This window comes from Tachyglossus aculeatus, chromosome 24 (genome assembly GCF_015852505.1).
Source record: "Tachyglossus aculeatus isolate mTacAcu1 chromosome 24, mTacAcu1.pri, whole genome shotgun sequence".
Lineage (NCBI taxonomy): Eukaryota > Metazoa > Chordata > Mammalia > Monotremata > Tachyglossidae > Tachyglossus > Tachyglossus aculeatus.
In genome coordinates, this window is record NC_052089.1 from 25085965 (window position 1) to 25102365 (window position 16401).

Below are 16401 nucleotides of genomic sequence, written 5' to 3' on the forward strand. Positions count from 1 at the left end.
CCCGGCTTTCTCCCTTCTACCCAAACCCCTGTCCTGAGTGGAGTCTCCCAGCCTCGCCCTCCCACCTCCACCAAGTCCGAGAGTTTCAGAGTCGGGGTCTTGACAAACTGCCCACCTTCCCCGCCAAGTGTAGTCGCCCCCCACCCAACCCACAGTGTCCTTTTAAGAAACACCGGACCCCACTCGCCCGCCCAGTGTAGACGCCGCGGGTAGAGACCAGACGGGGACGGGGGAGAGAACTACTCACTTAATCCCTCCCTCCCCCACAGGCCTCCCAAATGGACGCCCTCTAAAGAGCCGCAACCCCCCGCTTAAAACCAGGTACTTGCTTTTATTTTAAAATCTCCATCGACCGTCATTGATTTTGTAGGGGATTTTTTTTTCCTTTTCTGCAACCAGACAAGTAATAAATATTATTTAGCACTTTTTTTCTTTTTTACAAAAATAAAAAGGATGATAAAATCTCTGCGGGAGAGTGAGAGGTGAGAAAACGGGGGTGAGGGGCTCAGAAGCCCAGCCCAGGGAGAGGGAGATTTCGGTTTTAGCGGGTCGGGTGGAGCCTGCCCAGTGCGGGATGGGCATGCGGTGCCCACCGAGGGGCGAAACGGGGGCCGGGGGCGTATTTAAGACCCGTCTCCCCGACAGGGAAAAGGTCCCCTCGACCCCGTTGCCGGTCGAAGCTGCAGGGAAAGGATGCGGGCTGAGCCTCCCCGCATGCCACCCGCATGCCCCATCGGGAGAGAAGAGGGCCAAGGTGGAAAATGGGATTAGGAAGCGTGAAGGACGCCCCTTTCTTTCCGCCCCCCGCAGGTTGGGCAGCCCCCCTGTCCTTCCCCCCTGGGGAGAGGCCCAGTCTTTTGGCGGGACATCCTCCCGCAACCCAAACCTTCCCGCCCGGACCGTGCGCCCTGGGGAGAGGCTGAGCGTTTTGCGGAGCGTGCGGACATCCTCCCGCGTCTTCCCGCTCGGACTCTGCGTCCCGGAGAGTGACAGAGCGTTCTCCCGCAACCCACACCTTCCCGCACAGATCTTGCGCCCCGGGGAGAGGCAGAGAGTTTTGCGGTGCGTGCGGGCATCCTCCTGCCACCCAAATCTTCCCGCTCGGAGCGTGCGCCCCGGGGAGAGGTCCAGTCTTTTGCGGTGCGTTCTCCCGCAACCCAAACCTTCCCGCTCGGACTTTGCGCCCCGGGGAGAGGCCCAGTCCTTTGCGGTGCGTTCTCCCGCAACCCAAACCTTCCCGGTCGGGCCGTGCGCCCCGGGGAGAGGCCCAGTCCTTTGCGGTGCGTTCTTCCGCAACCCAAAGTTTTCCGGTCGGACTTTGCGCCCCGAGGAGCGGCAGAGCGTTTTGCGGAGCGTTCTCCCGCAACCCAGACCTTCCCGGTCGGACCTTGCACCCCGGGGAGCGGCAGAGCGTTTCGCGGTGTGTGCGGGCATCATCCCACAACCCAAACCTTCCCGCTCGGACCGCGCTCCCCGGGGAGAGGCCCAGTCTTTTGCGGTGCGTCCTCCCGCGACCCAAACCTTTCCGGTCGGACTTGGCGCCCGGGGGAGCGGCAGAGCGTTTTGCGGAGCGTTCTCCCGCAAACCGCATCTCCCCGTTGGGACCGTGCGCCCCGGGGAGAGGCAGAGCGCTTGGCGGGGCGTGCGGGCATCCTCCCGCCACCCAAAGCTTCCCGCTCGGATTTTGCGCCCCGGGGAGAGGCCCAGTCTTTTGCGGTGCGTTCTCCGGCCACCCAAAGCTTTCCGGTGGGACTTGGCGCCCCGGGGAGCGGCAGAGCGTTTGGCGGAGCGTTCTCCCGCAATCCGCATCTCCCCGTTGGGACCGTGCGCCCCGGGGAGCGGCAGAGCGTTTGGCGGAGCGTTCTCCCGCAATCCGCACCTCCCCGTTGGGACCGTGCGCCCCGGGGAGAGGCAGAGCGTTTGGCGGGGCGTGCGGGCATCCTCCCGCCACCCAAGCCTTCCCGCTCGGACCGTGCGCCCCGGGGAGGGGCAGAGCGTTTGGCGGGGCGTCCCCCCCCGCGCCCCCGCCGCCTCCCGGCTCACTTGGCGTCGGAGGCGAGGCGGGTCAGGCCGGGGACGTGGTGATGCGGCGGGGGCCCCTGGCACAGGGTGCACGGGCAGGGCAGGCCGGCCCAGGGCGGGAAGCCGCCCCCCGCCCCGCCGGCCCCCCGCCCCGCCGGCCCCGGCCGGGGATTTGAGCAGGGCGGGCGGGCCGGGCCGGAGGGTCAGTCCGCCGGCCCCCGGCACCGCGGCGCCCACCAGGGCGGCCGGGTGCGGGGCTCCGGGGGGCCCCGCCGCCGCAGGGTGGAAGGCGGCGTGGTGGTGGTGGGGATGGGGGTGGGGGTGGGGGGCGGGATGCGGGGCCTGCGGGGGCGGCGGGGGCGGCGGGGCCTGCGGCCCGTGGTGGTGGTGATGGTGGTGGCCGTAGATCTCGCTGACCAGCCGCTTCATCTCCTCCAGGGAGTTGGTGAGCATGAGGATGTAGTTGCGGGCCAGGAGGAGGGTGGCGATCTTGGAGAGCTTGCGGACGGAGGGCCCGTGGGCGTAGGGCATCACCTCCCGCAGCCCGTCCATGGCGATGTTCAGGTCGTGCATCCGCTTGCGCTCGCGGCTGTTGATCTTCAGGCGCAGCTGCTGCAGCTCCGGCTCCGACATCTGCTTCTTGTCCTTCTTGGCCACCGAGGACGACGACGACGACGACGAGGACGAGGAGGACGACGAGGAGGACGACGACGACGAGGAGGACTTGCCCCCAGGCTTCGCGGCCTGGTGCAGGCCCCCCCGCGCCCAGGGCGGGCACCAGCTCGGACGGGCCCTCGCTGGGGGTAGAGGAGGACACGGCGCCCACCCCCTTGGTCCTGGCCGAAAGGAAGGGCCCGTCGGGCTCCGGAGACGAGGGGCGGCTGGACCCCAGGCTGCCGTCCGAATCCATGGCCCCCCCGGGGGCGGGGGGCGCCGCCTGCACTGAGGAACCCAGGGGAGGCGGGGGAGAGGGGGGAGACGGAGGGCACAGAGACACACGGACAGACACGGAGAAACACCGGGATGATCTCTCGTTGGTTGCCGAGCTGAACCGTCCAAGCGCTTAGGACGGTGCCCTGCACGCGGGCACCGCTCAATAAATACGCTTGAACGAACTCCTCATGAACTCTCCCCCTTCCAATCAGTCAATCAATCAATCGTATTTATTGAGCGCTTATTGTGTGCTAGACTGTGAGCCCACTGTTGGGTAGGGACCGTCTCTATATGTTGCCGACTTGTACTTCCCAAGCGCTTAGCACAGTGCTCTGCACACAGTAAGCGCTCGATAAATACGATTGAATGAATGAATGAACACACAAACACACACTAACACAGGCGCGCGCGTACCGGGTGAGAAGGACTGGCTTCTCTCCTAGGCTGTGAACCCGTTGTTGGGTAGGGACCGTCTGTATATGTTACCGGTTGGTACTTCCCAAGCGCTTAGGACAGTGCTCTGCTCGCGGGAAGCGCTCGATAAATACGCTTGAACGAATTAATGAACACGCACACGCGTACCGGATGAGAAGGACCGGCTTCTTTCCTAGGTTGTGAGCCCGTTGTTGGGTAGGGACCGTCTGGTATATTTTACCGATTGGTACTTCCCAAGCGGTTAGGACAGTGCTCTGCGCACGGGAAGCGCTCAATGAATACGCTTGAATGAACTAATGGATACACACACACGCGCGCGCGTACCGGGTGAGAAGGACTGGCTTCTTTCCTAGCCTGTGAGCCCGTTGTTGGGTAGGGACCGTCTATATATGTTACCGATTTGTACTTCCCAAGCGCTTAGCACAGTGCTCTGCACCCAGTAAGCGCTCCATAAATACGATTGAATGAATAATAACAGTGATGGCATTTGTTAAGCGCTTACTATGTGCGAGGCACTATCCTAAACCCTGATCCTTTCGGCCCCCCATCAACTCCCAGCCTGGCCTAATAATTCTCCCCCCAAATGCAGCTTCATCTTCCTCCTCTCCTTCCCCCCTTTCTGATCTTCCCAAACCGCCCCCACCACCACCAAAAAAAAGTTTCCTGCACGATCCCTTCACCCACCTGCCTGTGTGTGCTGTGCGTTTTCGTTCACTCATTCAATCGTATTTATTGAGCGCTTACTGTGTGCGGAGCACTGTACTGAGCGCTTGGGAAGCACAAATCAGCAATATATAGAGACGGTCCCTACCCAGCAACGGGCTCCCAGTCTAGAAGTGAGGAGGATGAGCGGCCAAAGGGATGGAGAGAAGGAAGGGGATGGAGGTACTAAGATTTGCTCACTCTTACTGAGCGCTTACTGGGTGCGGAGCACTGGACTAAGCGCTTGGGAAGTACAAATCGGCAATATATAGAGACGGTCCCTACCCAACAACGGGTGGTTGGTCCTCCCTCGGGGCGCCAAGGCCCAAACCCAAACGAATGGACTGTGAGCCCACTCTTTTAGACTGTGAGCCCACTGTTGGGAAGGGACTGTCTCTATATGTTGCCAATTTGTACTTCCCAAGCGCTTAGTACAGTGCTCTGCACATAGTAAGCTTTCAATAAATACGATTGATGATGATGAATGGAGCCAGGCAGACCTCCCAGCCCTTCCCAAGCCTTAGCCCGCGACCCCACCCCCCGCCCCCCGGGCCGAGGGGCGTTATTTGCGACCCCCTCCCTCCGCCCTTGGGCTTCGCAGGACCAGGCCCGAGGACAGAGGCCTTCCTGGGCACCTGCCAGGGGCCCGGGGATTTGGTTTGCTTTCTGCGGGGTGGGGGCGGGTGGGAGGGGGGTCCCGAGCCTGGCGTCTGTCCCCGGGCCGGGGGTGGCACTTACAGTTTCCCGGGGCGACCTCTGCAGCAAGGGACAAGGCTGGGACGAGCTGTCCGGGGCTGGTGCTTGTCGTCACCCACTCGGCGACCATCCCCGGCACCTCGGGGGGAAACGGCCGCCTTTATAGCAGAGCATCCTCCGGCCGGGGGGGGAGGGGGCGGCGGCCTTATTGTCCGGGAGGGGCTCCTGCGCCAATGAACGAGACACGGCCCACCCCCAACCCCCGCCCCCTCCCCTATTCCCCCCCACCGGCCCTCTCCGCTCAATAAACGGGGCCGCTGCGGCCAATAGGGCCTCGGTGGGGAGGGGCTTCGCCGCCACAGGGAGGGGCTTGGGGGGAAAATCTATAATAAAATTCAACCACCACGGCGTCCGCAACAGCTGGTGTGTGTGTGTGTGTTGTGTGTGTGTGTTTGTGGGGTGGGGGTGTTGGGGGGGCGCTCAGACCAAGAAACCCGGCCCCAGCGCTGTCAATAACATTGGGGAACGATTTCACCCCCATCAGAGCGATAACGCCGGGGGGGGGGTTATATTCGGACACCCCCCCCTTGATGGGTCGGTTGCGGGGATGGAGCGGTTGCGGGGTGAGGACCCCTTCCACCCCCAAATCCACTCCCCATGCCAGCTCCCCCCTCCCTCTGAAGTCTAAATGGTCCGGAGGATGGGGTTTGTCCGCCTTCCCGTTTCCCAAGCGTTTCGTTCATTCGTTCAATCGTATTCATTATGGCGATGGTATTGTTAAGCGCTTTACTATGTGCCAAGCACTGTTCTGAGCGCTGGGGTAGATACAAGGTAACTAGGTTGTCCCACGTGGGGCTCACAGCCTAAATCACCATTTTCCAGATGAGGTAACCGAGGCCCAGAGAAGTGAAGTGACTTGACCAAAGTCACACAGCTGACAAGTGGCGGAGTCGGGATTAGAACCCATGACCTCTGACTCCCAAGCCCGGGCTCTTTCCACTAAGCCACGCTGCGGCTCCTATTTATTGAGCGCTAACTGTGTGCAGAGCACTGTACTAAGCGCTTGGAAAGTACAAATCGGCAACAGAGACAGTTCCTACCCAACAACGGGCTCACAGTCTAGAAGCGGGAGACAGACAACAAAACAAAACAAGTAGACAGATGTCAGCTACAGGGGCAGGTCGTTTTCGGGTCTCTCGTACTGGCCCGATTACTTGGCTTTAGCGGCTAGAGACCGGGCCTGGGAATCAGAGGGACCTGGGTTCTAATCCCGGCTCCGCCTCTCGTCTGCTCTAGGACCTTGGGGAAGTCACTTCACTTCTCCGAGCCTCAGTTTCCTCACCTGCGGAATGGGGGATTAAGAGTGGGAGCCCCATGAGAAGCAGCGTGGCTCAGTGGAAAGAGCACGGGCTTTGGAGTCAGAGGGCATGGGTTCAAATCCCGACTCTGCCAATTGTCAGCTGCGTGACTGTGTCACTTAAGCTTCTCTGTGCTTCTCTGGGCCTCGGTTCCCTCATCTGTAAAATGAAGATCAAGACTGTGAGCCCCACATGGGACAACCTGATCACCTTGTAACCTCCCCAGTGCTTAGAACAGTGCTGTGCACATAATAAGCGCTTAATAAATGCCGTTATTATTATTATTATTATTATTATCATGTGGGACAGGGACTGGGTCCCACCGATTATCTCGTATCTACAAGCGCTTAGAACAGTGCTTGGCACACAGTGAGCGTTTAACAAGTGCCATACTTAGAGAGCTGTGGGGACCAGAACTGGGTTTCAGGGGCGGAACGTTTCATCTCACACACACACACACACACACACACACACACACACACACACACACACACACACAGAGTTTTGCCCGCCGACACACAGTGGCACGAAGATATTAACACATTAGCCTCCGGCCTCTCGCACCCTCAACCGTTTCTCACACAGACACACACACACACATTCGCACGCAACCGGAGCCTCCCCCGCGGTTTGGAAACACAAGGCTTCATTCATTCAATCGTATTTATTGAGCGCTTACTGTGTGCAAAGCATTCATTCACGCATTCAGTCGTCTTTATTGAGCCCTTACTGTGTGCAGAGCACTGTACTAAGCGCTCGGGAAAGTACAGTTCGGCAACAAATCCCTACCCAACAACGGGCTCACAGTCTAGAAGACATTGATGGTATTTGGGAAGCGCTATGTGCCAAGTGCTGTTCTAAATGCTGGGGTAGATGCAAGGTAATCAAGTTGTCCCACGTGGGGCTCACAGGCTTAATTCCCATTTTATAGATGAGGGAACTGAGGCAAGGAGAAGTCAAGCGACTTGCCCAAGGTCACACAGCAGACAGAGTTGGGATTAGAATCCACGACCTCTGACTCCAAACCCGGGCTCTTTTCACTAAGACACGCGCTTGGAAAGTACAATATAGAAATAAAGAGAGACAACCTCACTTTATTGCGTGACTCAGCGGAAAGACCACGGGTTTTGGAGTCAGAGGTCACGGGTTCAAATCCCGGCTCTGCCACTTGTCAGCTGTGTGACTTTGGGCAAGTCACGTAACTTTTCTGTGCCTCAGTTACCTCATCTGTAAAATGAGGAAGAAGACTGTGAGCCCCACGTGGGGACAACCTGATCACCTTGTATCCTCCGCAGCGCTTAGAACAGTGCTTGGCACATAGTAAGCGCTTAACACATGCCATTATTATTTTTATTATTATTAACTTCTGCCCAAAACGGACTCGCTGTCTAGAAGATTCGTTGGGGGAAAAGGGTCAGTCGCCCACAACGAAAGATTTCCCCCCCAAACTCCGCCCACCGCCTAATTTCGTTGCCCTTCAGGGTCACTGGGGCAAACAGGAATCCGGGGCTCAAGCCCCGAAATTCCCGAATCCTCCCGTTTTTTCTCGTCCTCTCTCCCTCCCTCCACCAGCCCCCACCCCCCCGCAGCCTGGTTCCTCTCCCCGCAGCCTGAGTTTCATCGGGGAGTCAAGACAGCAGCTGCAGAGGCGCCCAGAAAGTCCCCGACAGCACGGGTAATACTAAGGATGGCATCTGTTAATCATCATAACAATAATCACAATCATTATTATTATTATGGCATTTGTTAAGCACTTACTATGTGCCAAGAGCTGTTCTAAGCGCTGGGGTAGTAGATACAAATAAATAAATAACAATGATGGCATTTATTAAGCGCTTACTGTGTGCCAAGCACTGTTCTAAGCGCTGGGGAAGTTACAAGGTGATCAGGTTGTCCCACTGGGGGTTCACGTTCTTAATCCCCATTTTGCAGATGAGGTAACTGAGGGCCAGAGAAGCTAAGTGACTTGCCCAAAGTCACACAGCTGAAATAATAATGATGGCATTTATCAAGCGCTTACTATGTGCAAAGCACTGTTCTAAGTGCTGGGGAGGTCACAAGGTGATCAGGTTGTCCCACAGGGGCTCACAGTCTTAATCCCCATTTTACAGATGAGGTAACTGAGGCTCAGAGAAGTGAAGTGACTTGCCCAAAATCACACAGCTGACAAGTGGCGGAGCCAGGATTTGAACCAGGTAAAGTAATCAGGTAAGGTAAAGTAATCAGGTTGTCCCGCGTGGGGCTCACAGTCTTAATTCCCATTTGACAGATGAGGGAACCGAGGCACAGAGAAGTGAAGTGACTGGTCCAAGGTCTCAGAGCAAAGTGGCGAGCCGGGATTAGAACCCACGTCCTCCGACTCGCGTTTACTGTCAAGCACTGTTCTAAGAGCTGGTAGTGGGTGGGTGGGAAGGAAGGGGAGTGGAGGGTGATGGAGGGGAGGGGAGGATGGCGGGGCTGGCTTGTGTGGGACCAGGTGATGGAGTGCCCTGCAGGGATAACGGGGACGCGGGCAGGTGTCCCTGTGGGGATCTACCGACTTCTGACCAGCCCATCCCATATTTTTTGGGCCTTAATTCCCTCCTGGTCCCCTCCCGCCCCCTCTCAAGGAGGAAGGGCCAGAAATCACTGAGGCAGAGTAATGGGAGCACTGTTCTAAGCGCTGGGGAGGATACAAGGTGATCAGGTTGTCCCACGGGGGGCTCACAGTCTTAATCCCCATTTTACAGAGGAGTTCACTGAGGCCCAGAGAAGTCAAGCGACTTGCCCAAAGTCACACAGCTAACAAGTGGTGGAGCCGGGATTTGAACCCCTGACCTCCGACTCCAAAGCCCGGGCTCTTTCCACTGAGCCACGCTGGAGTAGTTACAAGTTGATCAGATTAGATCCAGTCCCCATCCTACACGGGCTCCCAGTCTGAGGAGGAGGGAGAACAGGTTTCTGTTGCCGAATTGTACTTTCCAAGCGCTTGGTACAGTGCTCTGCACACAGTAAGCGCACAATAAATACGATTGAATGACTGAATGAGCAGGTATTTCACTGAGGGTCCTGAGTGGAGTGCTTTGTAATAGGTGCTTGGGAAGTACAGCAGCAGCAGTGGCACAAATCGTGTTCCTTGCCCACAAGGAGCTCACACTCCAACAGGGGAGATGTGACCATAGACAGAAGGGCATCTTACCTCCTTCCCTTCCCCACAGCACCTGTATGTATGTATATATGTTTGTACATATTTATTACTCTATTTTACTTGTACATATCTATTCTATTTATTTTATTTTGTTAATATGTTTGGTTTTGTTCTCTGTCTCCCCCTTCTAGACTATGAGCCCACTGTTGGGTAGGGACCATCTCTATATTTTGCCAACTTGTACTTCCCAAGCGCTTAGTACAGTGCTCTGCACACAGTAAGCACTCAATAAATACGATTGATGAATGAATGAATGAATGAATGAATGAAAGTCACTTAACTTCTCTGTGCCTCAGTCGCCTCATCTGGAAAATGGGGATTAAGACTATGAGGCCAGTGTGGGACAGGGACTTTGTCAATCAATCAATCAATCAATCGTATTTATTGAGTGCTTACTGTGTGCAGAGCTCTGTACTAAGCGCTTGGGAAGTACAAGTTGGCAACACAGAGAGACAGTCCCTACCCACCTAATTATCTTGTGTCCGGCACATAGTAAGCAGTGAACAAATGCCATTAGAAAATAAGCAGTGTTTTGAAGGCAAGGGAGGGCAGTGAGCAAGTTTTCTTGTGTGTGTGTGTGTATGTGTGTGTGTGTGTGTGTGTGTGTGTTCATCATCATCAATCGTATTTATTGAGCGCTTACTATGTGCAGAGCACTGTACTAAGCGCTTAGGAAGTACAAATTGGCAACATATAGAGACAGTCCCTACCCAACAGTGGGCTCACAGTCCTCACACACACACTGTGTGTGTGTGTGTGTGTGTGTGTTTAGTTTTCAATAACCATCTCAATGGGTGCAAGACCAGATCAAGAACGTCACTGTTCGTAAGTCTCCCAGATTTTAACTGTGGAAACTTCTAAAACAAACAAACGAACAAACAACACTGTTGAAGTTTCAGTTCAATCTTTTTCTTTTCCCTTCCTCAATGGTCCAGGCGGCAGCAAGGAATGGTTTTAGCTCGGGCCATCTAGTGGCTTCAGAGAAAAACTCCTGCAGCCAAACTTTCCATGGGCTGCGGACAGTCCACCCTGGGAGGACCATGGCCCATTCCCGTCAATCAGTAGTGTTTACTGAGCACCTACTGTGTGCAGAGCACTCTACCGAGCATTTTACTAAGCACTTGAGAGAATACAGAGAGAATAGTACAGTGCTAAGCGCTTAGTACAGTGCTCTGCACACAGTAAGCGCTCAATAAATACGATTGGATGAATACAATACAGTTATGTACTGTCTCGGTCAAGGAGCACCAAAGGGTGCTGGGAGAGAAGAAGTTTCTCCGGACTCAGTCGTGTTCCTGCCCGTCTAGACCTTCTCTCTCCGTTTGCTCCTCCCGCCTACTCCCCCCTCCATCCGTTCCCTCACTTTTCCTTTTGGAAACTGAGTTCCTCAGATCTGCTAGCAGAGGCACAATCAGAGGCCTCCCTGAACCCGCCCGTGTCTTCTTGCCTGGGGCTAAGGGTGAGGCAAAATGCAGGCTAAGAAGGAAGGTCGTGAGGGAGGAATTTAGGGTGGCAGTGGGCAAACTGGGGCCTGTGTTTCGAGTCTTGTGCTGCTGGCCCCATCTCTGGCCCCCTCCTTGTGGGTTGTGCGTCTCCCTGACTGACAGCGACCCGAGAAGTAGCTTGGCTCAGTGGAAAGAGCCCGGGCTTTGGAGTCAGAGGTCATGGATTCAAATCCCGGCTCCGCCACTTGTCAGCTGTGTGACTTTGGGCAAGTCACTTCACTTCTCTGAGCCTCAGGTACCTCATCTGTAAAATGGGGATTAAGACTGTGAGCCCCCCGTGGGACAACCTGATCACCATGTAACCTCCCCAGCTCTTAGAACAGTGCTTTGCACATAGTAAGCGCTTACTAAATGTTATCATTATTGTTATTATTTCAAGCTATTCCCAGCTCTGCCTTTCACTTTGCTGCCACCCTCTGGCACTCGAAGCTTCCTCTGGAGGTCAGGGAGCTTGGTATTATCATTATTATTATTATTATTACATTTGTTAAAGACTTACTATGTGTCGAGAACCATTCCAGTGCTGGGGTAGATACAACTCAATCTAGAAGCAGCATGGCCTAGTGGAGAGAGAAAGGGCTTGGGCATCAGAAGGACCTGAGTTCTAATCCCAACTTTGCCACTTGTCTGCTGTGTGACACTGGGCAAGTCACTTCATTTCTCTGGGCCTCAGTTACCTCATCTAGCAAATGGGGATTAAGACTGGGAGCAACATGTGGGACAGGGACTTTTTCCAACCCAATTTGCTTGTATCGATCCCAGCACTTAGTACAGTGCCTGGCACATAGTAAATGCTTAATAAATACCATCATTATCATTATTATTTTCATTGTTATTATTAAGTTGGACACAGATCCTGGCCAGCATGGGGCTCACAGTCTAAGTGGGAGGTATTTGATCCTCATTTTACAGTGGAGGAAACTGAGGCACAGAGAAATGAAGTGACTGGGTCATGGTCACACAGCAAGCAAGTGGCAGAGCTGGGATTAGAATCCAGGTCCTCTGACTCCTAGAGCCGGGCTCTTTCCACTAGGCCATTGTGAGCTTCAATCCCACAGCCAAGAAAATCCGTGTGCACAGCCTCAGTTGAAGGCTTTCCAGACTTTCCAGATTGATGCGCAACCACGAGGATTAGGCCCAAATCCCCCATCTTTGGCTCCAGTGGCCTTCTGGCCTTCTGTTTAAGCACTCGCCCACGTATCCATCTTTCACCCTCTCGTTTTCCTCTTATTTAGAATTATTTTGTGTCGGTCTGTCTCGCTAGACTGCAAACCCCTTGAGCCTAGGGATCATGTCTACTAACTCTCTTGTACTCTCCCAATTGCGGCGCTTTACACACAGAAGGTGCTCAGTAAAGACTATCGATTGAGCGATTGTGGTTAATATTCTGCAGCTGTTCCTCACAGAGATGTGCACCACACTCCTAGCAGAACAGACAGATCCGGGGGAAAAAGCATCACCCTGTGGGACTGTATGGTGTTATATTGTACTCTCCCAAGCACTTAATACAGTGCTGTGCACGCAGTAAGTCCTCAGTAAATGTGATTGAATAAATGAATGAATGAATGGGTGAATGAATGAAATTCAACTCAACCAGGGTCCCCAGGCCAATCCCCAATGAGAAGATCCAACTTCTCTGACGTCTCTTCTGTCGTTCCTGACTTCCTGGAATGACAGAAAAAAAATAATCAGTTTATTACCATCTTAGAAAACATTCATCCATTCATTCAATTGTATTTATTTGAGTGCTTATTATGGACAGAGCAATGGTACTAAGCGCTTGAGAAGTACAATTCAGCAACAAATAGAGATAATCCCTGCCCACAACGGGCTCACAGTCTAGAATACTCCCAAATCAAAGTTTGATTGCTAAAGCAGGGAGGCAAAATTAAATCATTCATTGTATTTATTAGGTTCTTCTATGCACAGAGCACTGTTGGGAGCATTGAGAGAGGACCAAGGTTGAGAACTAGTTCCGATCCCTGACCCTCAGGGAGCTCACAAGAGGGTGGGATTGGCCATGGACATACAGGGAAAGATCTCAGTGACAAAAACAGCAAAACAATGGAAGGCAATAGGAACGACACTGAAGCATAAAGACCTATTTAAGGTGGAAGAAACAGACTGGGGACTTCTCACTGACCCCACACTCCCGTCCAGAGTCCGACGGCCACAACCTTCCAACATCTCGCTATTGATTCCTGAACAGGAATCAAAACAGGAAGGAAAAGATGGGACGGAGGGAGACACAGAGAGAGCTGGAGAGACCGTGACATAGAGGCAGAGACCCGGAGAGGCCCGAAGAGATAGAAAGCCACCGGTTGGAGTAGAGACAGGGGTAGAGAGAGACAGAGGAAGGAAGAAATGAAGAGAGTGGCAGGGAGAGTCAGCAGTGGAGAGACAGAATGCGTCGGAGGGACAGAAGCCAGGAAGTGGAGAGACGGAGGTAGAGAAATTGAGAGGCAGAGAAAGGCAGAGAATCAGAGAGATGGAGAGTCAAGCAGAAAGAAACAGAGAGATGGAGAGTGAGCAAGAGAGAAAGTGAGAGGAAGCCAGAGAAAATGAGTTGAGAAAACAGGCATGAGTGCTTTGCACATAGTAAGCGCTTAACAAATACCATCATCATTATTATAATTATTTCGGAAACTTTTTCACAGTATTGGGTCGAGGGAGGAGAAGAGAGCAGGTTCCGGCACCCCGTCTTTCCAGGGCCGCATTCATCAATCAATCAGTGGTACTTATTGAGTGCTTGCCATGAGCAGAGCACTGTGCTGAGTGCTCGGGAGGGCACAACAGGAGAGAGTTGGCGGTTTAAAGCAGGAACAGCTGACTGCGGCCTTCAGAGCCAACACATGAAAGGCCGGAGTCCGTCCGACACCGACGGGGCCCAGACCCCCTCCGTGAGTCAAAGGTGGCGTTGTGGGTGGCATTGTTTGGGGTGTCGGCCCCCAGCAGATGGTCCCGAGAACGCACCTCGGCCGGCGGGCCCGTCCCCGTGCGGGGAAGCCTGGACGTCTCATTAGCAAACAGAAAAAATCAAAACCCAGCAAGGATGAGAGAAGAACCAGATAAAAAGAATCCACAAAAGACTTTTACATATTTACATTGTCTCCCGCTCATTCTCCATTCTCCTTTAGCTCAAGTGTCCGTGGGCTTGCTTTTTCTCCGTCTGTTTGTGTGTTTACTTGTGCTAAATAGATTATGATAATCAGGCACATAAATGCATGCAACTGTTATTATGGCATTTTAATCACAGAGTTTTTCCCCGGAAGCCTTCATTAGAATTCTCGTAATCTCACTTGTTAGTGTAACAAACAGTAATAAATGCCAAGGAACTTGGATTAAGCCAGAGACATTCAGACTTTAAAGGAAGAATATGGAAATGTTGTCAAATCTCTGCATTATTTATTGAAATGTCACATAAACAGTTCAGGCCTTCAGATATCTTACTCATTATAGAGGGAAGGGAACCGCCAGCCCAGAGACAGTAATTATGGATATTTATCGATTACTGTGAACATATGTTGGTCGTAGGCTGCTAACTTGGCCAAACTGTGGCACACCGAGACCACTGCTTCGTTAATAATAATAATAATAATGGCATTTATTAAGCACTTACTATGTGCAAAGCACTGTTCTAAGTGCTGGGGAGGTTACAAGGTGATCAGGTTGTCCCACGGGGGGCTCACAGTCTTCATCCCCATTTGACAGATGAGGGAACTGAGGCCCAGAGAAGTTAAGTGACTTTCCCGAAGTCACACAGCTGACAAGTGGTGGAGCTGGGATTTGAACCCATGACCTCTGACTCCAAAGCCCAGCCTCTTTCCACTGAGCCACACTGCTTTCCACAGGGAGCTCTCTTTTTTCCCACATCACTCTAATCATTCATTCATTCAGTCAGTCAGTCAGTCATATTTATTGAGCGCTTACTGTGGGCAGAGCACTGTACTAAGTGCTTGGGAGAGTACAATATAACAATAAACAGACACATTCCCTGCCCACGACGAGCTTACAGTTGGGAAAGCAGCGTGGCTCAGTGGAAAGAGCACGGGCTTTGGGGTCAGAGGCCGTGGGTTCAAATCCCGGCTCCGCCACTTGTCAGCTGTGTGACTTTGGGCAAGTCACTTCACTTCTCTGGGCCTCAGTTCCTTCATCTGTAAAGTGGGGATGAAGACTGTGAGCCCCTCGTGGGACAACCTGATTACCTTGTACCTACCCCAGCGCTTGGAACAGTGCTTTGCACATAGTAAGCGCTTAACAAATACCAACGTTATTTATTATTATCAATAACAAAACTTACCACGGTATTCGGCATGTGCCACACACTGTACTAGGCACTGGGGTGGATGCAAGCTTATCAGTTTGGACAGAGTCCCCGTCCCAGCGGGGCTCACAGCCTCAGTCCCCATTTGACAGATGAGGTAACCGAGGCCCGGAGAAGTGAAGTGACTTGGCCAAGGTCACACAGCTGACAAGTGGCAGAGCCGGGATTAGAGCCCATGACTTTCTGACTCCCTGCCCGGGCTGTAGCTTCGAGGGAGTCTAGAGACGTCCTTTCCTGCCCTGGTTCCTGCCGGAGAAGAGCGTCCTCTGCCCCTTCCCCAGGCTCCTGGGGAAAGGAGTGGGCCCCAGGACAACCCAATCCTCCCGGTTCTGGCTCGGTTATACTATTTCAGGACCAGGGCCAGGGCCAGCTCCATCTGCCCACCCTCTCAGTCTGAAGAGAGCATTTTGCTGGCAGCAAGAGTTAATCATCGTAATCACGGTACTCTTTTTTTTTTTGATGGCATTTATTAAGCGCTTACTATGTGCAAAGCACCGTTCTAAGCGCTGGGGAGTTGTCTCAGCTCAGGTTGTCCCACGGGGGGGCTCACAGTCTTCATCCCCATTTTACAGATGAGGTCACTGAGGCACAGAGACGTTAAGTGCCCAAAGTCACACAGCTGGCAATCGGCGGAGCCGGGATTTGAACCCATGACCCTGGACTCCAAAGCCCGGGCTCTTTACACTGAGCCACGCTGCTTCTCTTCAAGCACTGCACTGAGCTCTGGGGTAGATACAAATTCGGTTGGACCCAAAGCCGGTCCCACATGAGGTTCCCAGTCTAATCCGTCAGTCGATCGTATTTTTTGAGCGCTTACTGTGTGCAGAGCACTGTACTAAGCATTTGGTTGAGTACAATTTAGCAGACACATTCCCTGTCCACCACAAGCAGGATGATCTTACAGTCTAGAGGGAGGGAGTAGGATTTAATCTGCATTTTACAGAAGAGGTAACTGAGGCGCAGAGATGTTAAGTGATTTACCCAAGGTTACATTCATTCATTCATTCAATCGTATTTATTGAGCACTTACTGTGTGCAGAGCAATCTACTAAGCGCTTGGGAAGTACAAATTGGCAACATATAGAGATGGTCCCTACCCAACAACGGGCTCACAGAAGGGGGAGACAGACAACAAAACATATTAACAAAATAAAATAAATACAATAGTAAATATGTACTAGTAAAATAAATAGAGGTAATAAATCTGTACAAACATATATACAGGTGCTGGGGGGGGGG

The 16401-nt window shown here is 53.4% G+C and overlaps 1 protein-coding gene across 1 annotated transcript; it reads right to left on the bottom strand.

Annotated features, from left to right (window-relative positions):
- Positions 1–311: 311 nt before the first annotated feature.
- Positions 312–4878, bottom strand: OLIG2 (oligodendrocyte transcription factor 2). Its single transcript, XM_038766244.1, is given in 4 exon segments — positions 312–2175; positions 2177–2776; positions 2778–2964; positions 4831–4878. Coding segments are annotated over 3 exon segments (891 nt in total). The 5' UTR covers positions 2933–2964; positions 4831–4878; the 3' UTR covers positions 312–2039.
- Between the last annotated feature and the right edge of the window lie 11523 nt (positions 4879–16401).